The sequence below is a fragment of the Balaenoptera musculus genome, chromosome 3 (genome assembly GCF_009873245.2).
Source record: "Balaenoptera musculus isolate JJ_BM4_2016_0621 chromosome 3, mBalMus1.pri.v3, whole genome shotgun sequence".
NCBI classification, from domain to species: Eukaryota; Metazoa; Chordata; class Mammalia; order Artiodactyla; family Balaenopteridae; genus Balaenoptera; species Balaenoptera musculus.
In genome coordinates, this window is record NC_045787.1 from 46,946,512 (window position 1) to 46,971,227 (window position 24,716).

General features: G+C 43.0%; 1 protein-coding gene across 2 annotated transcripts; it reads right to left on the reverse strand.

Annotated features, from left to right (window-relative positions):
* Positions 1–1,041: 1,041 nt before the first annotated feature.
* On the reverse strand, positions 1,042–24,697 carry LOC118893053 (translation initiation factor IF-2-like). 2 transcript variants are annotated; one of them, XR_005019400.1, is made up of 4 exons: positions 23,871–24,697; positions 9,823–9,900; positions 1,579–1,691; positions 1,042–1,358 (listed from the first exon to the last, which is right to left on the reverse strand). XR_005019400.1 is itself a non-coding variant. In XM_036848199.1 (2 exons), the coding sequence occupies exons 1-2, from the start codon at positions 24,491–24,493 to the stop codon at positions 14,506–14,508; spliced, it is 660 nt and encodes a 219-aa protein (XP_036704094.1). In that variant the 5' UTR covers positions 24,494–24,697; the 3' UTR covers positions 14,464–14,505. The 2 variants fall into 2 exon arrangements, 1 of the variants encoding a protein (XP_036704094.1); XM_036848199.1 differs by lacking the exons at positions 1,042–1,358; positions 1,579–1,691; positions 9,823–9,900 and adding an exon at positions 14,464–14,542.
* Between the last annotated feature and the right edge of the window lie 19 nt (positions 24,698–24,716).

The following is a 24,716-nucleotide window of genomic DNA, read 5'->3' on the forward strand; positions in this document are numbered from 1 at the left end:
GTTTCTCCCCACCACCCTATTACCTCATAAGAATTCCTTCCATTTGGAAATGAGCAAGAGGAAAAGAAAAAAATGGGACTATTAAGATGTTTCAAACGGTCTTAAAATGACAGCAATAGAGTTGCTTAGATCACACAAGATTGCCATGTAAACAACCGAAGTAACTTCACAGTTATGTGAAATTAGGCATGCCTCCCTAAGAAAGGTTCAGTACCTCCATCTCATGAAGGCTAAATTAACTACCTCAGGAAAGCAGATCCCAAATGGAGGTCACTGAGTCAGTGATTCACAGCCAGGTGTGCAGAAGAAGACTAGGTTCTCTGCGATTCACTGAATAGGGCGTCACTGAATACAGTGAAATTTTATGACATTCCCTGGGGCACTGGCTGTTTTAACTATTCTGGATAGAAAGCCAAGCAGTTGTTGGGTGAGGCCTAATACAAGGAACCCTAGAATGGTAGTGGTATTGCCATTTTCTGTAGAGAAGAAAGTTTCTGTTGAGTAAAAGGAGGTAGGTAATATAAACCAGTTCACAGCAAGTCCTCACAGCTCTGAACTGGCTACCATTACTGTCTGCTTTTCTCAGCATGCCATTGCCTTATGAGTGGCTGTTTGATCAAGAGGCTGAAATCCTGACTGGTGCAGTGGGTCAGATTTTCTTTTAGAATAATTCTTGATTTTTTAAATAATTAATTAATTAATTTATTTATTTATTTTTGGCTGTGTTGGGTCTTCATTTCTGTGCGAGGGCTTTCTCCAGTTGTGGCGAGCAGGGGCCACTCTTCATCGCGGTGTGCGGGCCTCTCACTGTCGCGGCTTCTCTTGTTGCGGAGCACAGGCTCCAGACGCGCAGGCTCAGTAGTTGTGGCTCACGGGCCCAGTTGCTCCGCGGCATGTGGGATCTTCCCAGACCAGCGCTCGAACCCGTGTCCCCTGCATTGGCAGGCAGACTCTCAACCACTGCGTCACCAGGGAAGCCCCAAGAATAATTCTTGATTTTTAAAGCTTTTTTTTTTTTTGCAGGGTCCAGGACTGGGCCCTGTGAACCTTCATAGGTGGCAGAGAATAAGAAGAAAAGTTGGGAAAAAAAGAGATAGCAATACTTCAAGTTAGGGAAACCCTCCAGAGAAGCATTTGAGTGAAATCTTCCCGATTTAGCTCTGTGACTGAATTAGGCACAAACCAAGAAGTGCCCAGAAGGTCCTCAGTAAATGTTGGTAGAATGAATGTTGACCAAAACCCTGAAGCTCCTTCCATGAGATTCTCCAGAGCTTCGATGTTATTGACAGGATGTTCTTCCTAAGGTGAACCTCAGTCTCCTTCTCCAGCAACTGCAGCTCATTTTCTCTCTTCTTACTCTGAGGAAAAACAGGGAAGATGCTGATATTGTTGTTCTTCTTAGGTCTCTGTTAAATTTGCACATATTAAACCTGCCCTCAATTTTCCATATTGTGGACTAAATAACCCCAATTTTGAAAGTTTTTCCTTCAAAAAGGCAATTTCACAAACATTGCCATGTGCCCATCTTAAGAATTACAGGTGTTTAGAAGTAACTTACATATGACCATATAGACATACCCACACTGGGATAAATAATGTGCTTCATTCATAAAGGTCCCGTTTCCTGTTGAAATCCCTGCATCCTGGGCAGTTGGTGGCAGTGCTGTAGGCTTCTGTCTCTTCTCTCGAGCCTAGAAGGAGGTGATAGCTGATGAGCTAGACTTATAAGATGCAGCCTCATACTGATTAAACGTCCATTTTCTTGGGGAAATGGCTGACAGAAGCAGGATAAAGCTGTGAGGAAGCTTGTAGCAATTTCCCAAATCTACCACTACCAGTGAGCTTTATTTGTGTGCTTAGAGCAATTGTTAGCAAAACAATGGCTGGAAAATGTACCAGGGAGAAAATTAAGAAATGACAGACCTGCTTCTAAAAAGTAAGAATAAAGTTTCGTTTGTTAAGTTTTTCAAAGCAGAAAGTTTCCCTTTAGCTAGATATATCATCCAGCTGTGGCACCTGGGCAAGGAAAGTGACCAGGCAGCATGGGCTCCAGTTATCTGTGTGCAGGCTCTGACCTGATCGGCCACTGCCCAGATGGAAGCACGAGCTCAGGGCTCTCTACTGGGGAAGAGAAGCGTGGTGCGGGCCTTAAAATCCTAAAGCCACCTGTGAACCACGGTATAGGTACTGATGGGGCAGAGAGGGTATGCAGGAGTATGGTGGTGAACAGAGAAAGCTGTTGCCTTTAAAGAGTAATGAAAAGGACTCTGGCTAGGGCTGTGCTTTCCAGCACAATGGCCGGTAGCCACATGTGGGTATTGAGCACTTGCAGTGTGGCTGGTCTGACTGAGATGTGCTCTGAGTGTAAAATACGCACCAGAGCTCAAAGAATTGGTGTGAAAAAAAGGATGCAAAGTACATCATTTATCATCTTTAAGATCTACTACATGTTGAAATGATATTTTGGATAGATTGAACTAAATAAAGTAAATGATTAAAGTGAATGCTACAACATGAGCAAAGCTTGAAACACAATGCTAAGTGAAGGAAGTTCAGACACAAAGGCCACACATTGTATGATTCCACTTATATGAGATGGCCAAGAGGCGAAGCAACAGAGACAGGAGGTAGATGGTTGGTTGCTTAGGGCTGGGGGTTTGGGAGGGAAATGGGAAGTGAGTGCCGATGGGTAGGAATTTCTTTAAGGGGTGATGAAAATGTTCTAAAATTGATCGTGGCGCTGGTTGTACAACTCTGTGAATATACTCAGTTGTACACTTTAAATGGGTAATTGTATGGTGTGTGAATTTTATCTCGATAAAGCTGTTTAAAATTAACAAATTTGGATGCAAAATTTTTTTTTTTACCTGTTTAAACTTTAAAAAAGGTAGCTAGTAGAAAATTTTAAATTACATAAGTGGCTGGCATTATATTCTGTTGAACCTGCTGGGCTAAGGGGACTGAGGGTGAAGAAGCTGGGAAAACCCAGGCTAGTGGTTCCCAAAGGGATGGTCATCAACACCAGGCAGAAGAGCAGCCAGACGTGGTCACCTTTGGTTCAGGGCTAAGAGGAGTGAGGGGTGACGGAGAACCTAGCCTGGAAGGTTGGGGGGTTTTGAGGATAAGGATATAACTCCAGGACTGGAGCAGGCCTGTGCACCAAGTGCCAGCACGGGACTGACGGCAGACCCCAATTTCTGGCCCCTAGGCAAACAGGGGGCGCCGAGTTTGGTCACCTCTCCAGGACTCTTCTCAGCCCAGCCCTACCTTTCACGAGTGGCTGCCCTGGCTGCCTCTGACCCAGGCTGGCAGCCTCTTGGGCTGAGAGGGTCCACATCTTGACGCACCTGTAACGCGTTTGCATACCCGGAACCCAGTCTTGGTGAGCTATGGCAGGCAGACCGGGAAGCTCTGGCCTTGTCCTGGGGGATGGAAACTTCTTCAGAGAATATTGCCAAAGGAGCTTGTTAGGTCTGCTTATGAAATGTCGTAAACAAACCCTTGAGTTGGTCAGAGGCTTGGCTGGATGCAGCATAAAGGGAAGCCTTGGGTGCCTTCTTGGCATCCTCTCCCCAACCCAGGTTTCTTTCCAATTCAGTTCCCCCCCCCCCTCAAAAAAAGAAGCACAACAGTATTTCAAAGGACACAGCTCGGTGAATGATGGATAAGGAAGCTACACTTAGGGCCTCCCAAAAGGAAGGATCCCATGACTTATCTCTGGAAACCAGAAAGATGATTGGACTAAAGGGTAGATTGGAGTGAATTAGCCAGATGAATTGAAACCCCAAAGGTCTAGTTCTGAAGGAGGGGGTCAGTGCCCTAGAAAGGAGAGAGAAAATTAAATACACTGTATTTGGCAGTGGCTATTTAAATTTTAAAATTGCAAAGTGAGAATTTGACATCATCCTGTGTCTTATCCAAGCTATGTCCTGAAATTTGCTCCAGTAGTAAATTTAGTTTGTTTCTCTCATGACTGACTGTGTACCAGGTTTCAGAGGATGGGGTGGTGATCAGAGAAAATGCGGTGGACAAAGTTCATGAACCTTAGGAGTATTATGTGGGCAGAGTAAGAGCTCCTGTTTTCTTGCTGTGATGAAGTAACAGCAGAAAGTTAACTGTTCATTGAAGGCTTGGGAGACATAGAGGTGAGCATCTTCTGTATGACTAGAAGCTCCTGAAGGGCAAGGTTATAAATTATTCATGTCTATATCTCCACCATTGGGACTGGCACATGGTAAATACTCAAGGAATACTTGTAGCGTGGGTGGTTGGATGGAGGGAGGGATATGACACAGTAGATAATTGATTAACAGTTCTGTTATGTAATGATTTAGTGTTTTGGGTGGTGGATGATGAGGAAGAACTTGAAAGATTTCATTTATGTGATAGGGAAATAAATTCTGAAAGTGTTAAACTAAAACATATGATAGCATATTGCATATTTGGTTTTGTCAGCTATCTAGTTTTTCCAAACAGTGCTTAGACATGTTGAATAAGAGTGTGGGTAGAAAGGGGAAAAACATGCCTAGAATTACAGCTCATGGGCCTCTCTCTCTGGATCTTGGAAAATGCAAACCACTTATGAGTGGACGAATGACTTAATGATGATGTTGTCAGGGCCCTCAGAATAAATATTGCCTTTTCCATTCCCACTGCTGGTACTACACAGTGCAGCTGGTGTATCATCAAGAGGCTGAGATCTCCTCATCCCTCTCTTCTGAGTCAGGCAGCATAAGGTGGTAAAAAAGTTGCTCAAGAATCATTTGAATCCTTCATCCCTTGTCCTTGCAAGGTGAGGCAATCCTTTCTGACCAAGGATCCTGCCCTATAAGTGAGTTGGCTTTTTGTGTTTGGCAGTTAGCAACCTATATTTTAAGTCAAGGTATTTAAAAGTCAGGACACAGAAAGAGTTTCTGTCTCCAGATAGTTCTATACCAGAGCTTAAAAGGCTCGTCTGGAATATTAGAGGGCAGGGAACTTCAAAGAAAACAAAACCATGTGTTATTTTCAGATTGAACTTAGATCTCTAAAAATTCTGTGAAACTCTCTTATGTGGGTCCGAGGCACGCCACTAATCGAGGTGGACGTGACCCTGGTAGGGTGAGCTAAGAAAGCTGGATTCTTTGAAGGAAGTAACTTTCTGTGATATCATGTCGGGGATGTGCAGGTGCAGCTGGGTGGGAGCCCTTGGCACCAGGACTCCCTGTAATGGGTCCAAATCCCTGGTGCCCATACTCCTTGACCCAAGTCACTTCTGCTCATGAACCTGTACTATGACCCACAAGCAGCCAGCAGCAGCTGAAAGGAAATGATGTGGCAACTGTGTCCGAAGACGATGGTTAAATGTTGGAAACAGAAAAGAAAATCCACTTAAAAATATGCTGTTGTATTTTACAAAGGCTGTGCAAGATTTAGAAAGCATGTTTAGCATTCCAAGTATGCTCCCTTCTGTGTCTTTAGAGACTGGCTCTGAGAATGATTTTTTTGTTTATTTAACATTTAATCAAAAGAGACATGGACCCCACCAGCTTTTGAGGAATAGCTTCAGTAGCACTGCCTCTTTGCATTTAGTTTGAGGAGAGAAACTTCAACCATACGGAGAATTTGGTGTCTGTAATATGTACTAAAAGATCAGCTGGTCTAACTTTACAGGGCTAATAAAAGGGAAGAATTTTCCTGTGCTCAGGTCTTTTATGAATTATAAATAACCATTCACTTTGGAAGATAGCACATCATAAAATTTTTTTTTCACAAATATGCACAAATCCATTTTAAGATCCAAGAAAAAAAGATGTTCAGAAGTCTCAGATGTACTCAGTTTTGATTTTGTGGGGAAACATATTCTTTTACCATATGGATGCTTTTAAAGGGGCCTTCAACTGGGGCTCAATAATGACACCCTAGTGGCTAAATAAGGGATTTCTTTCCTTCTAACATTATTTCCCTGTTATTAAAGGTGGAAAAACCTTCCACAAATAGCATACTATTAGAGTGCTTTAGGGGGTATCCTGGGAATCAAGGTTATGTGTCTGCTCCAGAAATACTGTCTGTAATTATCATTCCCCAGTGGTTCTGAGGATGCAGTCTTGGTGCTTTCATTAATTTCTTGATTCTACAAGTCTGAAGTACTTGCCGGCTCTTGATATTCAATATTTTACAGTAGGAGTTTTTTTTGTGTGTGGTTTTTTTTTTAGGGTCACAGGTCTCTCTCCCTCCCTTCCTCTCATAATAACCATTTCCTGGCTTCTTTTGTCTGCTACAATAAAAGGTATGAAAGACTAGATTTGAAAAGAAAAAGAAGTCAGATGTGAGATTCTTACAAACCCAAGGCTTCATCTTCTGTGTTTATAATCTAATATGAATATTAAAAGATAGAGTATTTAGATCTAACAAACAACTGAAGAGGGTCCACGGGTAAGACTAGCACATTCATTTTCTTCCCCCAACACTTTACTGTGAGTGTTTCCATATATAACCAATATTTTACACAGCATTTTACAGTGAATCCCCATATACCCACCATTTAATTGTAGAGTCTACCATTAACATTGTACTACCTTGCTTTATTGCATATCTATACATCCCTCCTCCATTAATCCTTCTTATCTTTCTCACGCTTTTTAAAGTAAATGGGGGCTTCCCTGGTGGCACAGTGGTTGGGAATCCGCTTGCCAATGCAGGGGACACAGGTTTGAGTCCTGGTCCAGGAAGATCCCACATGCCGCGGAGCAACTAAGCCTCTTCACCACAACTACTGAGCCCGCGCGCCTAGAGCCTGTGCTCTGCTACAAGAGAAGGCACCACAAGGAGAAGCCCGCACACCGCAACGTAGAGTAGCCCTTGCTCGCCGCAACTAGAGAAAGCCCACACGCAGCAATGAAGATCCAATGTAGCCAAAAATAAATTAAAAAAAAAAAAAAAAGTAAATGGCAGGGACTTCCCTGGCAGTCCAGTGGTTAAGACTGTGCCTCCACTGCAGGGGGCACAGCTTCGATCCCTGATGGGGAAACTAAGATCCTGCATGCCATGCGGCATGGCCAAAGACAAAAAAAAAAGAAAGTAAATGGCAGGCATGAACCAAATTCCACCTAAAAACTTCAGTTTGATATTTACTTTTTTCTTCTGATGTAAAATTTATATATAATGAGATATAAAACCTTAAGTGTATACTTTCTGAGTTTTGTATACCCAAAGTCCTATTAAGACATAGAACATCACTATTGCCCCAGAAAGTTCCCTCCCACTTTCCTGTCAATCCTCGCCCCTACTCCCCTTCCCAGAGGCAAGCACTGTTTTGATTTTTTTCACTACAGATTAGTTTTGCCTATTCTAGAATTTCATATAAAAATGGAATCAAATAAAATAAACTCTTTCGAGTAAGACCTTTTTCACTCAGCATACTGTCTATGAGATTGAGTCACGTTATCCTGTGTGAAAGTAGTTCATTCCTTTGTATTGTTGAGTAGTATTCCATTGTGTGACTATACCACAGTTTGTATGGTCATTCATCTGTTCAAGGACATCTGGGATGTATCCAGTTTTTGGCTATTGTGAATAAAGCTGTTGGGAACATTCTTATACAAGCCTTTTTATAGACATATGCTTTCATTTCCCTTGGGAAAAAACCTACTTGCATAATTGCTAAATCACAGAGTAAGTGTATGTTTAATTTTTTTTTTTTAATTTTTATTTTATATTGGAGTATAGTTGATTAACAATTTTGTGTTAATTTTAGGTGTACAGCAAAGTGATTCAGTTATACATATACATGTATCTATTCTTTTTCAAATTCTTTTCCCATTTAGGTTATTACAGAATACTGAGCAGAGTTCCCTGTGCTATACAGTAGGTCCTTGTTGGTTATCTATTTTAAATATAGCAGTGTATACATGTCAATCCCAAACTCCCAATCTATCCCTCCCCTCCACCTTTCCCCCTGGTAACCATAAGTTTGTTCTCTAAGTCTGTGAGTCTGTTTCTGTTTTGTAAATATGTTCATTTGTATCATTTTTTTTAGATTATGCATATAAGCGATATCATATGATATTTGTCTTTGGTGTATGTTTAGTTTTTAAAGAAACTGCTATTCCTTTTTCAAAACAGATGTTCCATTTAATATTCCCACCAACAATGTATGAGAGTTCCAGTTGCTCCACATCCTTGCTTGCATTTAGCATTGTCATCCTGGTGAGTATGTGGTGATATCTCATTGTGGGTTTAATTTCCATTTTCCTAATGACTAAGAACATTGAACACGTCACCATGTGCTTATTTGCCATTCATACATCTTCTATTGTGACATGTCTTTTCAAATCCTCTATCCATTCAAGCAATTTTTTTGTCTTTATTACTGAGTAGGAGTTCTCTATATATTGTGGCTATCAGTCCTCTGTCAAGTTTATGTTTCACAAATATTTTCTTCCAGTCCATGGCTTGCCTATTCATTTTCTTAATGGTCTCTTTTGATGAGAAATTTTTAATTTCAGCGAAGTCCATTTTATCAATTTTTTTCTTTTATGGTTATGGCTTTCAGTGACCTAAACAAACACATTGATCTTAATAAATAGTGTTCCTAAAATCTATTGTAGGCTCAAGGAAATTCAGAGCTTCACTGGGCTCATTGTAATAGCTGTTTTTGCCTAAAGAAACATTGCTTATGTACATATTTGGAACAATTAAGGAAAATCTGGTGATCTGTCAACACTCACTCTCAAGAACATCCCAGAGAATGAAGCAAAGTCTAGATCTCCCTTTCCACTGCGCTTTATAATAACAAGCCTATTTTGATGGCTGGAAAGAGTCACAACCAATAAAACCACCTGGTCATGGCCTTGTCATGGAATCAAGTCAGCCCTTCTGGTTACGGGCATCATAAGTGGCTCTTTATAAATTAATCATATGTTATTGAAAAATCACATCTTAAATGGTTTGAATGTACAGCATGAATGAATGAAAAGTCTTCCCCAGAAGGCTTTAAAAAAAAAAAGAAAAGAAATCCATAGAGAGAGCCAGGTGTGAGCGATGGCATGGGGTAAAATTAAGAGCAGACTGAAAGGGGGAATAGTGGGCAATGAGAAAAGCAGGACTTGGAGAAACAGAGAAGCTGAAAGGACTCTTCCCACCTGTTCTTAGGCTGCACACAGGCTTTCCCCAAGATTTTACCCCTGACTCTTTGCCAACTGTTCTGCTTGTCAGTGAAGCTGTTTGATTTCTCCCTTTGTTTCTCATTTGGACCAAAGGGACACTCAATACGGACATGACATTTTGAAAACTCAAGTCACATCTTTTTCACCCTACCTTCATTGTTGTTCTGGCCTACTTTCTCTTAGACATTTTCTTGAGGGTGCAGGCTGAATGTGGTCTTTCAAACTTCATGTCAACTCCCTTGCCTGTCTCTCCCTTTTTGATTTCATTGTCTCCCAATGATCATTAATGTTCTACAACTGCTTATTTAGTTGTGGGTTATCCCAGGCCTTTTGCTTCTACTTTTTATCATTAAACAAAATTTCCCCTTTATTAGAGACGGTGATTCAGAAAAAGAAAGGGATGTAAGTTAAATGGATGACTTTTACTGTTTGATTATAGGTTGAAATTAGCAGTCCAATTTTTGTTTTTCACTGATCCAGTAGGTTTTTATAACCTACCATTTTGGTTTCTGACTGTATGATTCTCACTGGAAGTTGTCTTGAAATATAAACTGTGGAGAGAGAACACCAATTTGCAAAGCCCTGGGCAGTGCTAACCCTGGAGAATATTCACCGATGACTGTGTGGGTGTGCCTGCCAGGCCGCAGCAGGATCTAGGATAACTTTCCCAGCTTACCTGCCTGTCTTCATCCAATGACTTGATTATGAAGAGTAGATGTGGGTGGTAAGTTTTTCTGGTCTCCTGGATCTGTTCCTGAAGAGAGCAGATAAGGTCAGAATGAGAGAAAGCTAGGTTCTGAATTAGAAAAATCAAGTAGGACTTCAGAGCCTCTGAAATAATAAAGCTATGCCCTAAGTCATTAATACACAAACATGATTGAAATAATCGGAAGGGAGAAACAAATAGGGTTAAAGTCACAGGGCCACTTGATAAATTATGCCTGGCTATGCAAGTGGGTTAAATCGCTTCCTAAGATGTTGCCAACAGCACAAATATCTGCATTTAGCCTCACATGCAACAACAACAACAACAGAAATGAACCAAAAATACTAAGTTTCTTCCCCTTTGGAAAAGCTAGATACTGCTATTATAGTGTCTCCATTAAGACACAGGAGGATCTTGGGCAGAGTGAGCTAGGTGGGTCCCACTGGTCTGTGTGGGTAGAGTTAAGTGAGGAGCTTGGTGGAAAGGTTTGTGAAGCTGTACTTTCTGTAAGGCAGTCCTGTTGCCAATCCTCCTCACAATCATTTTCTCCACATGAATATTCTTCTTTACACCAATGGAAGTGGAAGGTGAAATTGTCCAAAACTCAGTCGTGGAAGCTGATTCTTTTTTCTCATTTTGAGTTACTTCAAAATGTATCTAAAGTAAAATGCAGAATCCTGAAACACTGTTTCAGTCTGAAACTAAGCTCAAGCTCCTTGGCTTGAATGTAGGGTCCCTCATGAGCAGAAGAGTCTGAGTTGGAAAGGGGAAATGAATAATAGGGGATGGGACCCATGGGAAACATGCACTGATGTACCTTCTTTCATTCTCTTCCTTCTTTCTTTCCTCCCTTCCTTCCTTCCTTCCCTCCCTTAGTATTCTTGTATGGCTGCTCCGTCTTTCTAAGGACCAAGTCTGAGAGCAAAGGGAGAGGCATGGCATGGAATGGAAGAAGACTAAAAAAACTTTTCTTGTGACTGAATAGAAACTGACAATAAAAATGCTGAAGTCCAGGGACTTCCCTGGTGGTTCAGTGGGTAAGACTCTGCGCTCCCAATGCAGGGGGCCTGGGTTTGATCCCTGGTCGGGGAACTAGATCCCGCATGCATGCTGCAACACAACTAAGAGTCCGCATGCCGCAACTAAGAAGTCTGCATGCCAAAACTAAAAGTCCCGCGTGCCGCAACTAAGACCCGGAGCAGCCAAAATAAATAAATAAATATTTTAAAAAAAGTTCCATAAAATTTTTAAAAATGCTAAAGTTTGGTGATTATATTGATAACTGAATGGAAAATCAGTACTATACAGAAGCTTAACTTATCTTTCAGGCAAGATAATTCTGTTTGCTTTTGCTGTATTGCCAGAGTTCTGCAGGAACATCTGGCTGACTGGCAGTTATGTTTTCTGAAGGGAGGGTTCAGCTGCTGCTACCATCAAGTACACTCTAACTTTCCTTAGTACCATAAGGTTTATCTGAATCTCAGAATATCTACAATCATGCAAGATCCAAATTTCCCTTCGAGCTGATGTTTGTCTTTCATTTGTTTCCTAATTAGCATTCAGGTTTCAGCCCAAGAGTTCACTGCCAGAGGCATAACGTCTCCCTTGGTGGTGACCCCTGTTGTCATCCTTCTATAGTGAATTCATAGGACTGTTCTCTGATTTTCAACTTCGCTTTGTGGTACCAGGTCTGTGAATGTTCAGTTGACAATACGTGCGCGCCTCTCTCATTTCCTGTTTTTAAGGGCTGCACTTAATTTATTTGAAAGGGTGGAATATTTTAAATTACAATTCAGCAGTTTTACTAAGGAAGGCTGTAAAACACAATGAGCAAGGAGTTTTACTTCCTCCTTACAATTGCTACTGCCCTGTTTTGAAATCTTGATATCCTCCAATCAGTGGGAATGACTTTAACTTAGGCTGTGACATTTTGAAGAGCAACCACGCCATGGCTGGAGCTGTCGAGGGGCATGGGACTCCTGCACACCATAATTCCATTTTTCCAGACGCCTTGTTTGTACCCGGAATGTGTCTGCCTGTGCTTGATACTGCTCTATCGTGTTGAGTCCCCCTCCCCCAGGCACAGCATTTGGATTGGTTATGGAATACAGTTGCTCAGCCAATCAAGTGTAACCTTTCTCCTGCAACCCTAGCAACACCTGACAATGGTCTTTGACAAATGTTGAGAGCAAACCTGACAAATCGAACCAGCCATTGACAACGGTCCCCGTCCAGGGCAAACAGGGCTAGCCCTGCCCACAGAGCACTTTGTGTGGCCAGAGGAGTTAGTGGTTTGTGCCAGACCTGCAAAAGCAGAACCTGCATGTGGGAGCACAGGCTTGCACCCAGCACCCTACCCCGATTTGCTGCCACTCTGGCCAAGCTGACATTAGTTGGTCAAAGCCAGCACTGGAGCTGGCGTCTGTGGGGTGTGGGAGGCTCTCATCATCTCTCATACTAACCTAACCCACACAGCAACCCACCCCCCATACCTACCAGAGTCTTTTCAGTGGTAGGAGAAAGAGCCCACATAAAACTTTGGCTCCAGGGTCACACTTCCGGCTCTGATGCTAATTTGGCCCTCAGGGCAGGGCCAGAGGAGCAAAATACCTGGCTGTGTCCCCAGTGGCACTTTTCCAAGCCTCCTGGCTATGTATTTTTACCTCCCAGCCTGACTCTGAACCCTGCTGGGGTACAGTTGGCCTGTCTGCCTCAGCTGCGGGCACACTTGGACACTCCTCAGGACACTGCTGGACCTGAATGAGCTCTCACTTCTCTCTGAAAGGCTTTGAGACTGAGGGACCTGTAGGCAGACCTGGCAGAGGCTTGGTGGGGTGGGCTGGGGGCTGGGAACAGGATAAGAAAGGGGACCTGCCAAGAACATGCACAGACAATTCATAGGCAAATGCACGTTCCCACAAAGACATAATAGCTGTGTGTGTATGATGCCCTCCTGAAGTCCTCTTACACGATCATTCCAGTTAGTCTAGCCACCTTGAAGGCGTATTTCAAACTGTGGTTGAGTAATCCACTGTGTGGTGAATAGCTGTTAATGAAGCTGAAAATAGCTGAATCATCCAACAAGGAATCTGAATTAATTTTTTTATGGTTACCCTGCTAGACAAGTTGGTGTCACGACAAAGACAGACCTGGGGATATATACAGACATTGGCACACACGGATAAACCTAGGCAAGAGGAACAAAGGTGGAACAAGGTGGGAAAAAGAGAATAAAGAAAAAGGAAACTTCAAGGAGAGCCATGCGTTGAGGAGTGTGAAACCCAAAGTAACATTGTGAAATTAGTGAAGTTCATTCAGCAGCCCCCTTCTTATTAGCACCACCCTATAGGGCCTGTCCTCAATTTAATTTTCCATGAGAGGTGGCAGAGGGGTTGGCACTCGGTCACTTTAACTAATCCCTTGGGATTATACATTGATAATGGCTTCAAGTCTTAGCCCTTAGGGGGATATCGATATTTTTCAAAGGGGGCTCATGAAGGTCCAAAAGAACTAAATCTCTAATGGTTGAATTGTAAATTGAGAGGAATAACTTTAGAGACTTGGCCTTGCTCAAACACACTTTTTTTTTGAATTTTATTTTTTATATAGCAGGTTCTCATTAGTTATCTATTTTATACATATTAGTGTATATATGTCAATCCCAATCTCCCAGTTCATCCCACCACCACCAGCCCCCGCCGCCACTTTCCCCCCTTGGTGTCCATACGTTTGTTCTCTACGTCTGTGTCTCTATTTCTGCCCCGCAAACCAGTTCATCTACCGTTTTTCTAGGTTCCACATATATGCGTTAATATACGGTATTTGTTTTTCTCTTTCTGCCTTACTTCCCTCTGTATGACAGTCTCTAGATCCATCCATGTCTCTACAAATGACCCAATTTTGTTCCTTTTTATGGCTGAGTAATATTCCATTGTATATATGTACCACATCTTCTTTATCCATTCGTCTGTCAGTGGGCATTTAGGTTGCTTCCAGGACCTGGCTATTGTAAATAGTGCTGCAATGAACATTGGGGTGCATGTGTCTTTTTGAATTATGGTCTTCTCTGGGTATATGCCCAGTAGTGGGATTGCTGGGTCATATGGTAATTCTATTTTTAGTTTTTTAAGGGACCTCCATACTGTTCTCCATAGTGGCTGTATCAATTTACATTCCCACAAGCAGTGCAAGAGGGTTCCCTTTTCTCCACACCCTCTTCAGCATTTGTAGTTTGTAGATTTTCTGATGATGCCCATTCTAAGTGGTGTGAGGTGATACCTCATTGTAGTTTTGATTTGCATTTCTCTAATAATTAGTGATGTTGAGCAGTTTTTCATGTGCTTCTTGGCCATCTGTATGTCTTCTTTGGAGAAATGTCTATTTAGGTCTTCTGCCCATTTTTTGATTGCGTTGTTTTTTTTTTTTAAATATTGAGCCGCATGAGCTGTCAAACACACTTTTAAGATAGAAGCCTCCTCTGGATATTCCTAAAGCCAGAATTAAGGCAAGAAAAAGTAGTCAGGGTGGGATGGGGAAGTGCAGTGGGCAGCAGTCCATCAGATGGATGCTTTACAGGAGGATGACACCTTAGACGGGGAGGGAGAGGAGCAGGCCAGCTTCCACACAGAAATGAGGCAGGAGGTAGTGTTAGAATCACCCATATCGGTCCTTCAGGGAACCTGGAAACTTTCTGGTGACGTGAGATGTGGAAAATTACAACACAGGGTATTATATAATGTGTTAAAAACCAAGTCTTATAGAGCCATATATACACACATAGGTTCTAAGTTCAAAGTCTAAAAGAAATTAAGCCATTCTCACAGGATGTAAAATTGTAGGGATATTTGCCTCTTCAGCAGACAAGTAAACTATCTTCTTCCTTTTCCAGATTTTTCAAATTTTTCAGTTATTACTGGTCAAGTTTTCTGTGGAAGACTTAATTATTAAGACTATATTCAGACTACAGCTATTAAGACTACATACAGAACAACAACAAAAAAGAGGCAACATCTAATGTTTATTTCTTGCTCTGAAAGTTAAGAAATTTTTATCTACCTCTGAAATAACGAAAGAAAAAATAAAATTGACAATGTATATCGTACGGTTCTTCGTAACCTAAGTTTCCCGTGTGTCAGGAAGAACTTATAAAATGTCTGAAGTGTTATGAAAATGCTTAGAGGAAAGAAGGTAAAGGTTCTCACTTAGAGCTAATAGTTCATGTTCAGCAATTTGAACTTGTCTTAAGGATAAACCCAAGGGCCCCGAGAGAGGGCATAATGAATCTTTAATGTAACAGTTTGGAGCGAATATTTTTTCCCTCTTAACCTCTAAGAGATCATTGTTTCCTCTTTCCATGGTAACCAGAACACTTGAAATTGCCAAAACTTGAGACAAAAACCAGAAAAATAGAATTAACAGAAGACAAATGTTAAAGGGAGCATGTATCACAGTGTGGCAAACGTTTTGAAATTTGTTTGGAAAGATTTTCTTCTTATTTCTTTGCTTGGAATAAGGCCACGATGTCTAGAATGTAGTAGCAATAGCTTCATGGCATGCTGCTGCATGTTCATTGAGTAGATTTTACTCTTTTCTTGAAAGGGAAGGAGAGACCCATGGGCCTTGGCAGCAATCAAGGGAAGGTAAAATGTTGGAAAGCTGCTCTCCGGGCAGGCCATGATGTTAACCACAATGAGGAGGCCAGTCTGGCTGAAGTGCCCTTGCTCCCTCCCTTCCATGGAATGAACAAATACTTATTGAGCACCTACTATTTTCTAGGGAATCTGTCCTACACACAACTAAATGAAAAATTACAATTCGAGAAGGGCTTCTAGGGGAAGTACATGAACTACAAGAGTGTGTAGTTGGCAGAGCTGACCTGTCAGAGCGGCCAGGCCTTCCTAAGGAAGTATGATTAAGCTGAGTAGGAGGAAACTAGGCAGTGATTGCTGGGCCTGGGGAGAGAGAGCATTCCAGGCAGTGGGAACTCTGGGGCAAAGGCCCTCTGGGGGAAGTGAGCCTCAAGTGTTCAAGGAAGCGAAAGCAGGCCGGAGCAGTCTGTGTTGGCAGAACCCCAGAGAGTGAGGGGCATGAACCTGGGACAAGGCCAGCTGGAAAGGCGAGCACCAGCCAGGTCATTCCTAATGCATAGCCTTGAGTCTTGCCAGGCCGGCTTGTTGAGGATTTTGTTCTCTATCCCTCCTCATTCCAGGGTGAACTCAAGCTGTAACAGGAAGGCATGACAGGCCCTTCTTGTGTGTGATGTGGGAATGGCAGCTGCTGGTTTATCTGAAATCCGTTAGGATATTGTCATAAATTCCAGATGTGAGCCACCAAGCTTCAAAGGATTATAATTTTATAAAGACTTTAAACCTAAATCATACTCAAGATATATTATTTTATGTACGATCATTCAACAGGCACCTCAGCGCCATCATCATGAATTTCAATTATCATCATGCATTAACCCCTCAGAAGCCAGAGTTTGACCGTCTAATAACTTTCCCTTTATCTGCGACCTACCTGGAATCCAGGAAGTCTGCAAGAAGCTGAAATAAATGTGACATAGACTGTGCATATTTTAACCATAGGGGATGTCCTCATTAAGAACTTAGTTGATTTTTATTTTACACACAATTCTAACAAGTGGGTTTTCTGGGTTCCAAAGCTACAGCAAATGGGAAGCAACAATTCAGAAAGGGAGGAGGAATGGGGTTATATGACAATAATTAAAAGTAACAGGGGACAGCACAACTGTAGAGGAGAAGACCAAAAAAACAGGGAAAAAAGACATAAAAACTAAAAACTAAATAAAAGGTGAAAGGAAGGAAGGAAGGAAAGAATGAAAGAAGTCTAGAGTTTTTAGTTGTGGACAAACTGTCTTACATGCCTAGTAGCTCTTGAGGTCATCATTGTGTTTATAGTGAGACCCTATGCTTAAGAAGCCAAGGAAGTGCATCACGTTAGAAGATTTCTAGCCTACAGGGTTAAGATTTTTTTTTAAAGTTTTGGTACTTAAGAAATGAATCTTCAGTTTTTTTTGGGAAAATGTCTATTCAAGATGGTTCTTATAAAGGTTCTTATAACCATGGTTTTATTGTAGTGTAGTTCTGTGGACGTGTTAGTTAATATAGATTTCAGGTTGAAAAAATATCTGACATACGAGCTTTTGCTGAGACTGCTTCATTTCACAAGATATTTAATTCTGGGTTTGAACGAACTCACTGGAAGTGACACTTTTCATATCTGAATTGTCATGATGCTATTCTTGACAAGGGATGAGTTCTTGAATATTTAGAATATTGTAGGTGATAAAAATGTCCTTAATAAATACGTTATAAAGTTTGGCTTTCACATTTTTAACTTTAATTTTCATGCTTGTCTCTTAAAAGCAAATAATCTTTTTCTAGGCATAAGGTGCCCCCAAGAGTTACTTGGTTGTCTGAATTTTATGTCTTTACTTCCTCCAGATGGGAATGAGAATGAATAAAATATTGTTTGATCACTTTGGAAAATGCTCATGCTGTATGTTTATGAAATGATTTGGGGGATGACATTATTTTCTGCAAATACATCCTTCATACGTGTCAGAGCACGTTTTGACTCCCTAGAGAATATGTTCATACCGTAGCATTTAATGTCTTAAATGTGTTTTTCTCCTACCATCTCACCTACCAGAGATATGTGCAAAGAGTGAACTGGTAGATTGATGCAATTTTGAGGAAATCATTAATTTTCTAAGTTAAGATTTTTCTATAGTGCTACTTTTTCAATGTTTAAAACTGGGAGTTCTTTTTCCAGTTGACACAGGTAAATAAATATGGAAGTAAATATTTTTTACATTATTCAATTAAATAGTATTCTTGTGTCTATCTTGTGACAAGCTTAACAAAATACTTACTAAAAAGTTACAGTTACAAATAACCCAATCAAAAAATGGGCAGAAGCTCTAAATAGACATTTCTCCAAAGAAGACATACAGATGGCCAAGAAGCACATGCAAAGATGCTCAACATCACTAATTATTAGAGAAACGAAAATCAAAACTACAATGAGGTATCACTTCACACCGGTCAGAATGGCCATCATCAAAAAATCGACAAACAATAAATGCTGGAGAGGGTGGGGAGAAAAGGGAACCTTCCTACACTGTTGGTGGGAATGTAAATTGGTGCAGCCACTATGGAGAACAGTATGGAGGTTACTTAAAAAACTAAAAATAGAACTACTGGGGCTTCCCTGGTGGCGCAGTGGTTGGGAGTCTGCCTGCCAGTGCAGGGGACGCGGGTTTGAGCCCTGGTCTGGGAAGATCCCACATGCCGCGGAGCAGCTAGGCCCGTGAGCCACACTTACTGAGCCTGCGCGTCTGGAGCCTGTGCTCCTCAACAAGAGAAGCCGTGATAGTGAGAGGCCCGCGCATCGCGATGAAGAGTGGCCCCCACTTGCTGCAACTGGAGAAAGCCCTCGCACAGAAACGAAGACCCAGCACAGCCATATATAAATAAATAAATAAAAATAAATAATTAAAAAAAAAAAAAAGAACTACTATATGACCCAGCATATAGTATATAGCATATAGCATAAAAAAAAAAAAAATACCTGGGCATATACCTGGAGAAAACCATAATTCAAAAAGATACATGCACCCCAGTGTTCACTGCAGCACTATTTTACAATAGCCAGGACATGGAAGCAACCTAAATGTCCATCAACAGAGGAATGGATAAAGAAGATGTGGTACATATATACAGTGGAATATTACTCAGCCATAAAAAAGAACAAAATCATTCCATCTGCAGCAACATGGATGGACCTAGAGATTGTCATACTGAGTGAAGTAAGTCAGACAGAGAAGGACAAGTAGCATATGATATTGCTTATATGCGGAATCTAAAAATAAAAGGGTACAAATGAACTTATTTACAAAACAGAAGTAGAGTCATGGACGTAGAAAACAAATTTATGGTTACCAGGGGTGGGGGGGAGGGATAAACTGAGAGATTGGGATTGACATATACATACTACTATATATAAAATAGGTAACTACTAAGAACCTGCTGTAGAGCACAGGGAACTCTACTGGATACTCTGTAATGGCCTATACGGGAAAAGAATCTAAAAAAAAAAAAAAAAAAAGAGAGTAGATACATATATATGTATATGTATAGCTGATTCACTTTGCTGTGCACCTGAACACAAAATTGTAAATCAACTGTACTCCAATAAAAACTTTTTAAAAAGTTACAGTTTTTTAAAAGGGGAAGGACTAAAAGCTATAATTAAATGTGGCATTTCCTATTTCTTTTGGCTATCTCTAGGTTCTAAGTCATGTTGGAGGCTTGTTAAACATTCCAGTTCTGAGATGGTTTCATTTGATGAGATCTTCACCATTGCACTTTGGATTGGAATGAATAGACTATATTTACACTAAAATATTTTTGCTAAAAATTAACAAGAGTAGATTATCTAATATTTAACAAAAGCAAACACGTTTTACCTCTAGAGGGGGGAATTATTGTCCAAATTACAAAATTTGAAGCAAATTAATTTATAAGCAAATTGCCAACCTGATTTTTTTGTATATGTTGAGATGTAATGATTTATTTTTCAAAAACCCAGATTGTAACTTTAAAGACTTTTGTCTTAACAGAATACACTGCTCTTAGAAATAGGATGGAAAAGATTGGTTGGTTGATCAGTTGTTGAATACACTTTCTTATACTTATAGAAAATTCTAGAAAACCTGTGGGTGATAATGTGGCCGCTGAATTATGAATTATGATGTTTCCCAACTTGTCTTTTCTAAAGAATTATCCAGGGCATACATTAAAACAACAACAACAACAAAAACACAGATTCCAGGTCCCACCCCAGCCCTCTCCAGGGGAGAGGTAAAGGAAATCTAAATTTTAAACAAGTACACAGGGCTCTTCTTATAATCTGGGCAAGTTTGGGAAATACTGGATAATGGGAAAAGTTCTGGCTTTATCATCAGACAGCCTGAACTTGAATCCCTGCTAGGCCAGATTAGAGCTGAATAACCTTTGATGAATTTCTCTGAGCCTCAGTTCCTTCATTCATTTCTTGTGCCAGGGCAGGGCGGGGAGGGGTGCTAAGGGGGACTGGCGACCAAATGAGTTACTGTTTATAAAAGACCTAGCACTGCATCTGCACCCACTCTCTAAACAATGATAATAGTGAAATATCAGTAGTTTCATTTTCTGGAATTTAACAAAGTTGAAATGGATCAAATTTTCCCCCTCTTCAAAGATAGAGCAGTGGTTTTAATGCCCACTTCTTATTTTGCCCAAGGATCTATTTGGTGGAAATGACTGACGAGGGAGATTCTTTTGGCACTTTCCCCTGTTATTGGACATTTTGTCCTGATAAGTGTCATCTCTAATATCTCATTCTTTACTCTTTTTTTGGCACATAGAATTCTCTGTCATTCCACTGAAGGGGAGAATAAGCCTGATTCATAGGCTAACTATGCTATTTTAGGCTTTCCTTTCTCTCTAAATAATTTAATTATATCCCAGGGAACATAATTGGCTTTGGTTATAATATAAAAAGTATACCCCAATATGAGGAAAAGCATGGAAGTGGGAATAACTTTGTGTCCATCTTCAAATGACTTAAAGTTCCTTAGATCTAATTCTCACATCTTGGAATCTTCCTATTAATGGAAAATTATTCTCTTAATTAGCGGAGATGACTAGCAACAATGACCAGGCAAAGCCATTTTTTTTCTTCTGCAGGCCTCCTCCTAAGTGCTAGGGCTGTGTGAAGTTCTTGCCACCAAAGGGTAGTTTTCAAACTTGACTGTAAAGAAGACTCACATGGGGAGTAAGTGAGTGTCAGTTTCTGGTTCCCAGCTCCAAAACTGTGTGCAGTGCTCTGGGGCACTCTAATGATCTCTCTTTGAAAACCACTGCTCCAGGAATTTGATACATCTCCATTGAATTTAATTCAAATTTTCATTCTTAAATTAAAGACAGGTAGAGATGCCATGACAGATGTCTAGACAGGACTCCACTGCTCCTTTCAAATAAATTCCTTAGCTATCCATCTATTGATGCATCCAACTGCAACAGGCCAGGTGACTGGTATGGTGCTGGGGGAGAGGGTGTCTCTCTTCTTTGTGGCTATCAGTTTAGCTACTGGGAGTCCTGTTTATGAAGTCTGCCTAAGAGCCTAGCTCCTGACCACACTGGCCGATGTGGTGTGGTGTGATTTGATATGATGAGTCACTGCATTTGGGAAGCTGGAGACTTTTTGTACTTTCATTTCCTACCATTGCCTAATGGTAAACATTGAAGCATAACCAGAGGCTTCTAGCCCTTATGTGGTCCCTACAGTAGGGGCTTGTTTGAAAAGGGCAATTATAAGTAATTTAGTAACGATTTCTATGAACACCAGAAAAAAAACCACTGTAAATACCTCAAAAATGAGAGTGGCACAGTACCAGCCAAAGATGACATACTGTCACTTACTTCTTCCTTGACTCATGAGGGTAGCTGACCTCTGGGGAGACAGAAGCCTTGCAGTGCAGTGCTGGGCACCTGGGACTACAGAGATGGCTGAGGCATAATCCCAACCCTCAGAGAATTTCTAACCAGGGAAGAGAGAGATGAATGGCTTGAGCAGGTGTAAACATAGCTGTGACCCTCGGCAGAATGGTATAAATGTCACGAGAAAGATCCAAAGCGTTACAGTGGCTCCAGGAGAGAGAGATCACACATCCAGGTGGCTTTTCCTAGAGGAAGCGGCATTTGAGCCAGTCCTGGAAGGAAGGGTAGGAATTTGACAAGTTACAAGGGAAGAGACAATGTCTCTCTTACAGGCCACAGGAACATCTGGAACAAATGTGCAGAGTGGGAAAGTTGGGATGACATCTGGGGAGCTGGGAGAGGTCCTGATGGGACCTAACAAAATTCCTGATGGGGAACTGGAAGGTCTGCTACATTTTAGTGGAAGATTAGGCTGGAAAGTTGGGTTTGGTCAAGATCATATCTGAATTTGGACTTTTCCTAGTAGGTGGCAGGGAGTCATTTAAAGGGACTTGAGCAGGAGGGTGACACCATCAGAATTATACTTTAGGAAGCACAGCAGCTGGGTGGAGGAGGATTTGCAGGAGGAAAGGTTATACAGACACACCAGTGAGGAGGCTGTGCAGAGTGAGGAGGAGGAATAATTGACTGAGCGAGAGGGGCTGGGATAGATAATGCAGCAAGTAAACCTATATGGGAGTTACAGGCAAAGGCAAAGAGGAAAAAATCTTGGGGGCCTGTGAACAGGTGGCAACAGTAATACAATCTAGGGGAAGGAGGAGAGTCTGGTTTCCAGGGAAATGTGGTACTTTGGGTTTGAGGTGGCAATGGAAAAGGGAGCTGGCCACCAGGAAGAAATGAGGGAGCTGAAGCAGAGACCATGGTTGGGAGTTGGGAACAGTGGAAACTCTCCAAGGGGTGGGCCACTAAAAATGGAGAAGAGGACCCTCATAGTCTATAGGGCAGGGTGTACCTTAAACAGTTGGGAGGAAGAGAAACCCCATAGTAAGGCAAAGAGAGATGAGTTGGAGACACTGAAGGGACAGGAGAGTGTCAGGGAAACCAGAGGGAGGAGGACAGTTCAAGAGGGAGGGTGTGGTCTCAATGTAAGAGACTTGCAGAGAGGGAAAATGGGGTTAGGCTGAGCTGGAGGCTCTAGATTCATCTTTGAACAGAGAGTTTAAGGAAATCCCTCCAATGTAGGGTGATGCCTTAAATCCAGTCTCTTTGGTTCAATACAAAATCAAGATCTCTAAACATTAGGCACCTCCAAAGGTGTCTACTTTCCTGTTCAGTATGAATTAACTTCTTCCACTAACACCACGTAGGACCCTGAATGAGTCACTTACCCTGTCTGGGGGTATGAGTTTTGTCATCTTTAACTTTCCAGTTCAGCGATTCTGTCTGTACCTGTATGAAAATTCTTTGTAAGCTACACATTACACAAGCCTAAGTCCTATCATGACTGTGTTTGAAGACGGAATGGAACCCAAATTTTACTTTTTGACTTTCTTCTATCACCTATATATTTTAAAAATTTAAAAACTTTTATTTTTTAAGAAACCCCGAAATAGAACTGGAGGAAAAATCTTCCCTCTCCCTTTTGCCCATAAAGACAGTCTTCCAGTTTTCTACCCAGGCCTTTTCCTAAGCATTGAGGAGGTGCCCAGAAAAATACCAGATGGATATACAAAAACATAATGTCACCAAAATTTTCCTAACTAGTAAGGCAGCTATGGAAAGTCTGCCAGCATCAGGTCCCTTGGGGACCTGCAGCCTGGGGCTCGGTGAGGTTTGAAGAGGGGAAGAGCCAAGACCTGGAGCTCGAGGTCTTCGGGGCCTCGGCCCTGAGTGGGCGATTTTCTTTAAAACTCGGGAGCGCTCTTATCGCTTTAAATCCAGGCAACGAGGCGGGCAGGTGGGTATCAGCCAATAACCTTAAAAGATGCGAAAGTGTCAAAGGAGATACGGTTTATCTTTTACAATAGCGACAGTTATCGGTGACAGGGTTTACAGGAAAAACAAAAGGCACGGCAAAGAGTAAGGATGTCTCTAACGTGGTAATTAAGTCTGTGTTTTGGACCCAGATTCAACCGAGCTGTGGAGAGTACGAAGAACAATGTCCGCGGCGTTCCGGGTTCAGCCGGGACTCGCTACTTCGCTTTCACCGGCGCCCTAGCCCCAGCAAGCTGCGCTCTCCGCTCGCCCGCCCCCCACACTGCCTTGTCCCGGGAGGATGGGCCGTTCGGGCGCCGCCAGGGCGGCAGAGAGCGTGGCGCGTGTCCTGAGCGCCAGGGCTCCCCGCAGCCTGGCGCCCAGGGCAGACGCGAGCCGCAAATCGAAGTGCGCACCGACCGCGCTCGCAGCCACCGTCCGCCGCCGAGCGGCCCGGGCGCGCCGTCTGCAGACGGCTGGGCTGTGCGCGCGTGCCCGTAGGGTGTGTGCGCGCGCGCCCGTGGCGTGTGTACTCACAAAGGTGTGTTTGCTAAATCCACTTCCCCGGTGTGCCCTCCACCCCGAGCCGGAGCACCCCCGGGCCTGGCGCGGGATCTCGGCAGAGCGGCCGCTGGGGCTAGTTCAAGTTCCCCAGCTCGGCGCCGGCGGGCGGGCCGGCTTCTCCGCTCGCGGGGCTGAAGGAGCGCGAGGGCGGGGCGGCAGCGGCCAGCTCGAGACGCGCGTCGCACAGCTGCGGGACAGGTTCCGAGCGCTCTGCGCGTTTCCGGACACTTTGGCCGGCTCGGTATCCGAGACAGAGCGCACGCGGGGCTCGGGGCTGAGTGCGCCGCAGCCAAGAGGGGCAGCGGAGCTGGTGCTCTTCTTCTCCGCCTTGGTCTGCAAAAGTGAACTGGAAAACAGCCGCCTAACGCAGCCTCCTCCCTCTTCTCCGGCACCGCAGCCCGGGCTGGGGGTGGGGGGAGCTCCTCCGGGCTGACTGGAGGGGAAACGGGCGGCCGGACGGCCTCAGCCGCACCTCCTCCGCCTTCCTCACCACCCCAGTCCCCCGGGTTCCACGCCGCATTTCTTTGTTTTGAAAGCACCTCCTCCGCCCAGAGGCTTTTCCCCCGGCGGTCAGGCTCTGACGGGGGGTGGGGCATCGACCCGCGGGCCCCGCCCCCCGTTTAGCCCGGACCCCTCCCCCGTGCTCACCTCCCATCTCCCCTTCCCTCCCCGCTGCGACCCACGAGGCGCGTCCGCACTTGCTGGACATCAAAGGGAGGCAGGGAATTGGAGGGGAAAGTTGAGTAGGCAGGGGGCGCAGAGACCCACCCACATTAGGCCAGGCCGGGCGGCCCGCCCCCTCCCCCGGGAACCCCGCCT

Coding starts and splice junctions, on each gene's coding strand:
- LOC118893053 (XM_036848199.1), bottom strand. CDS start 24,493: ATGCCCCACCCCCCGTCAGAGCCTGACCGCCGGGGGAAAAGCCTCTGG. Junction 14,543..23,870: donor GATTTAGCAAACACACCTTT/GTGAGTACACAC, acceptor TCACGTCACCAG/AAAGTTTCCAGGTTCCCTGA.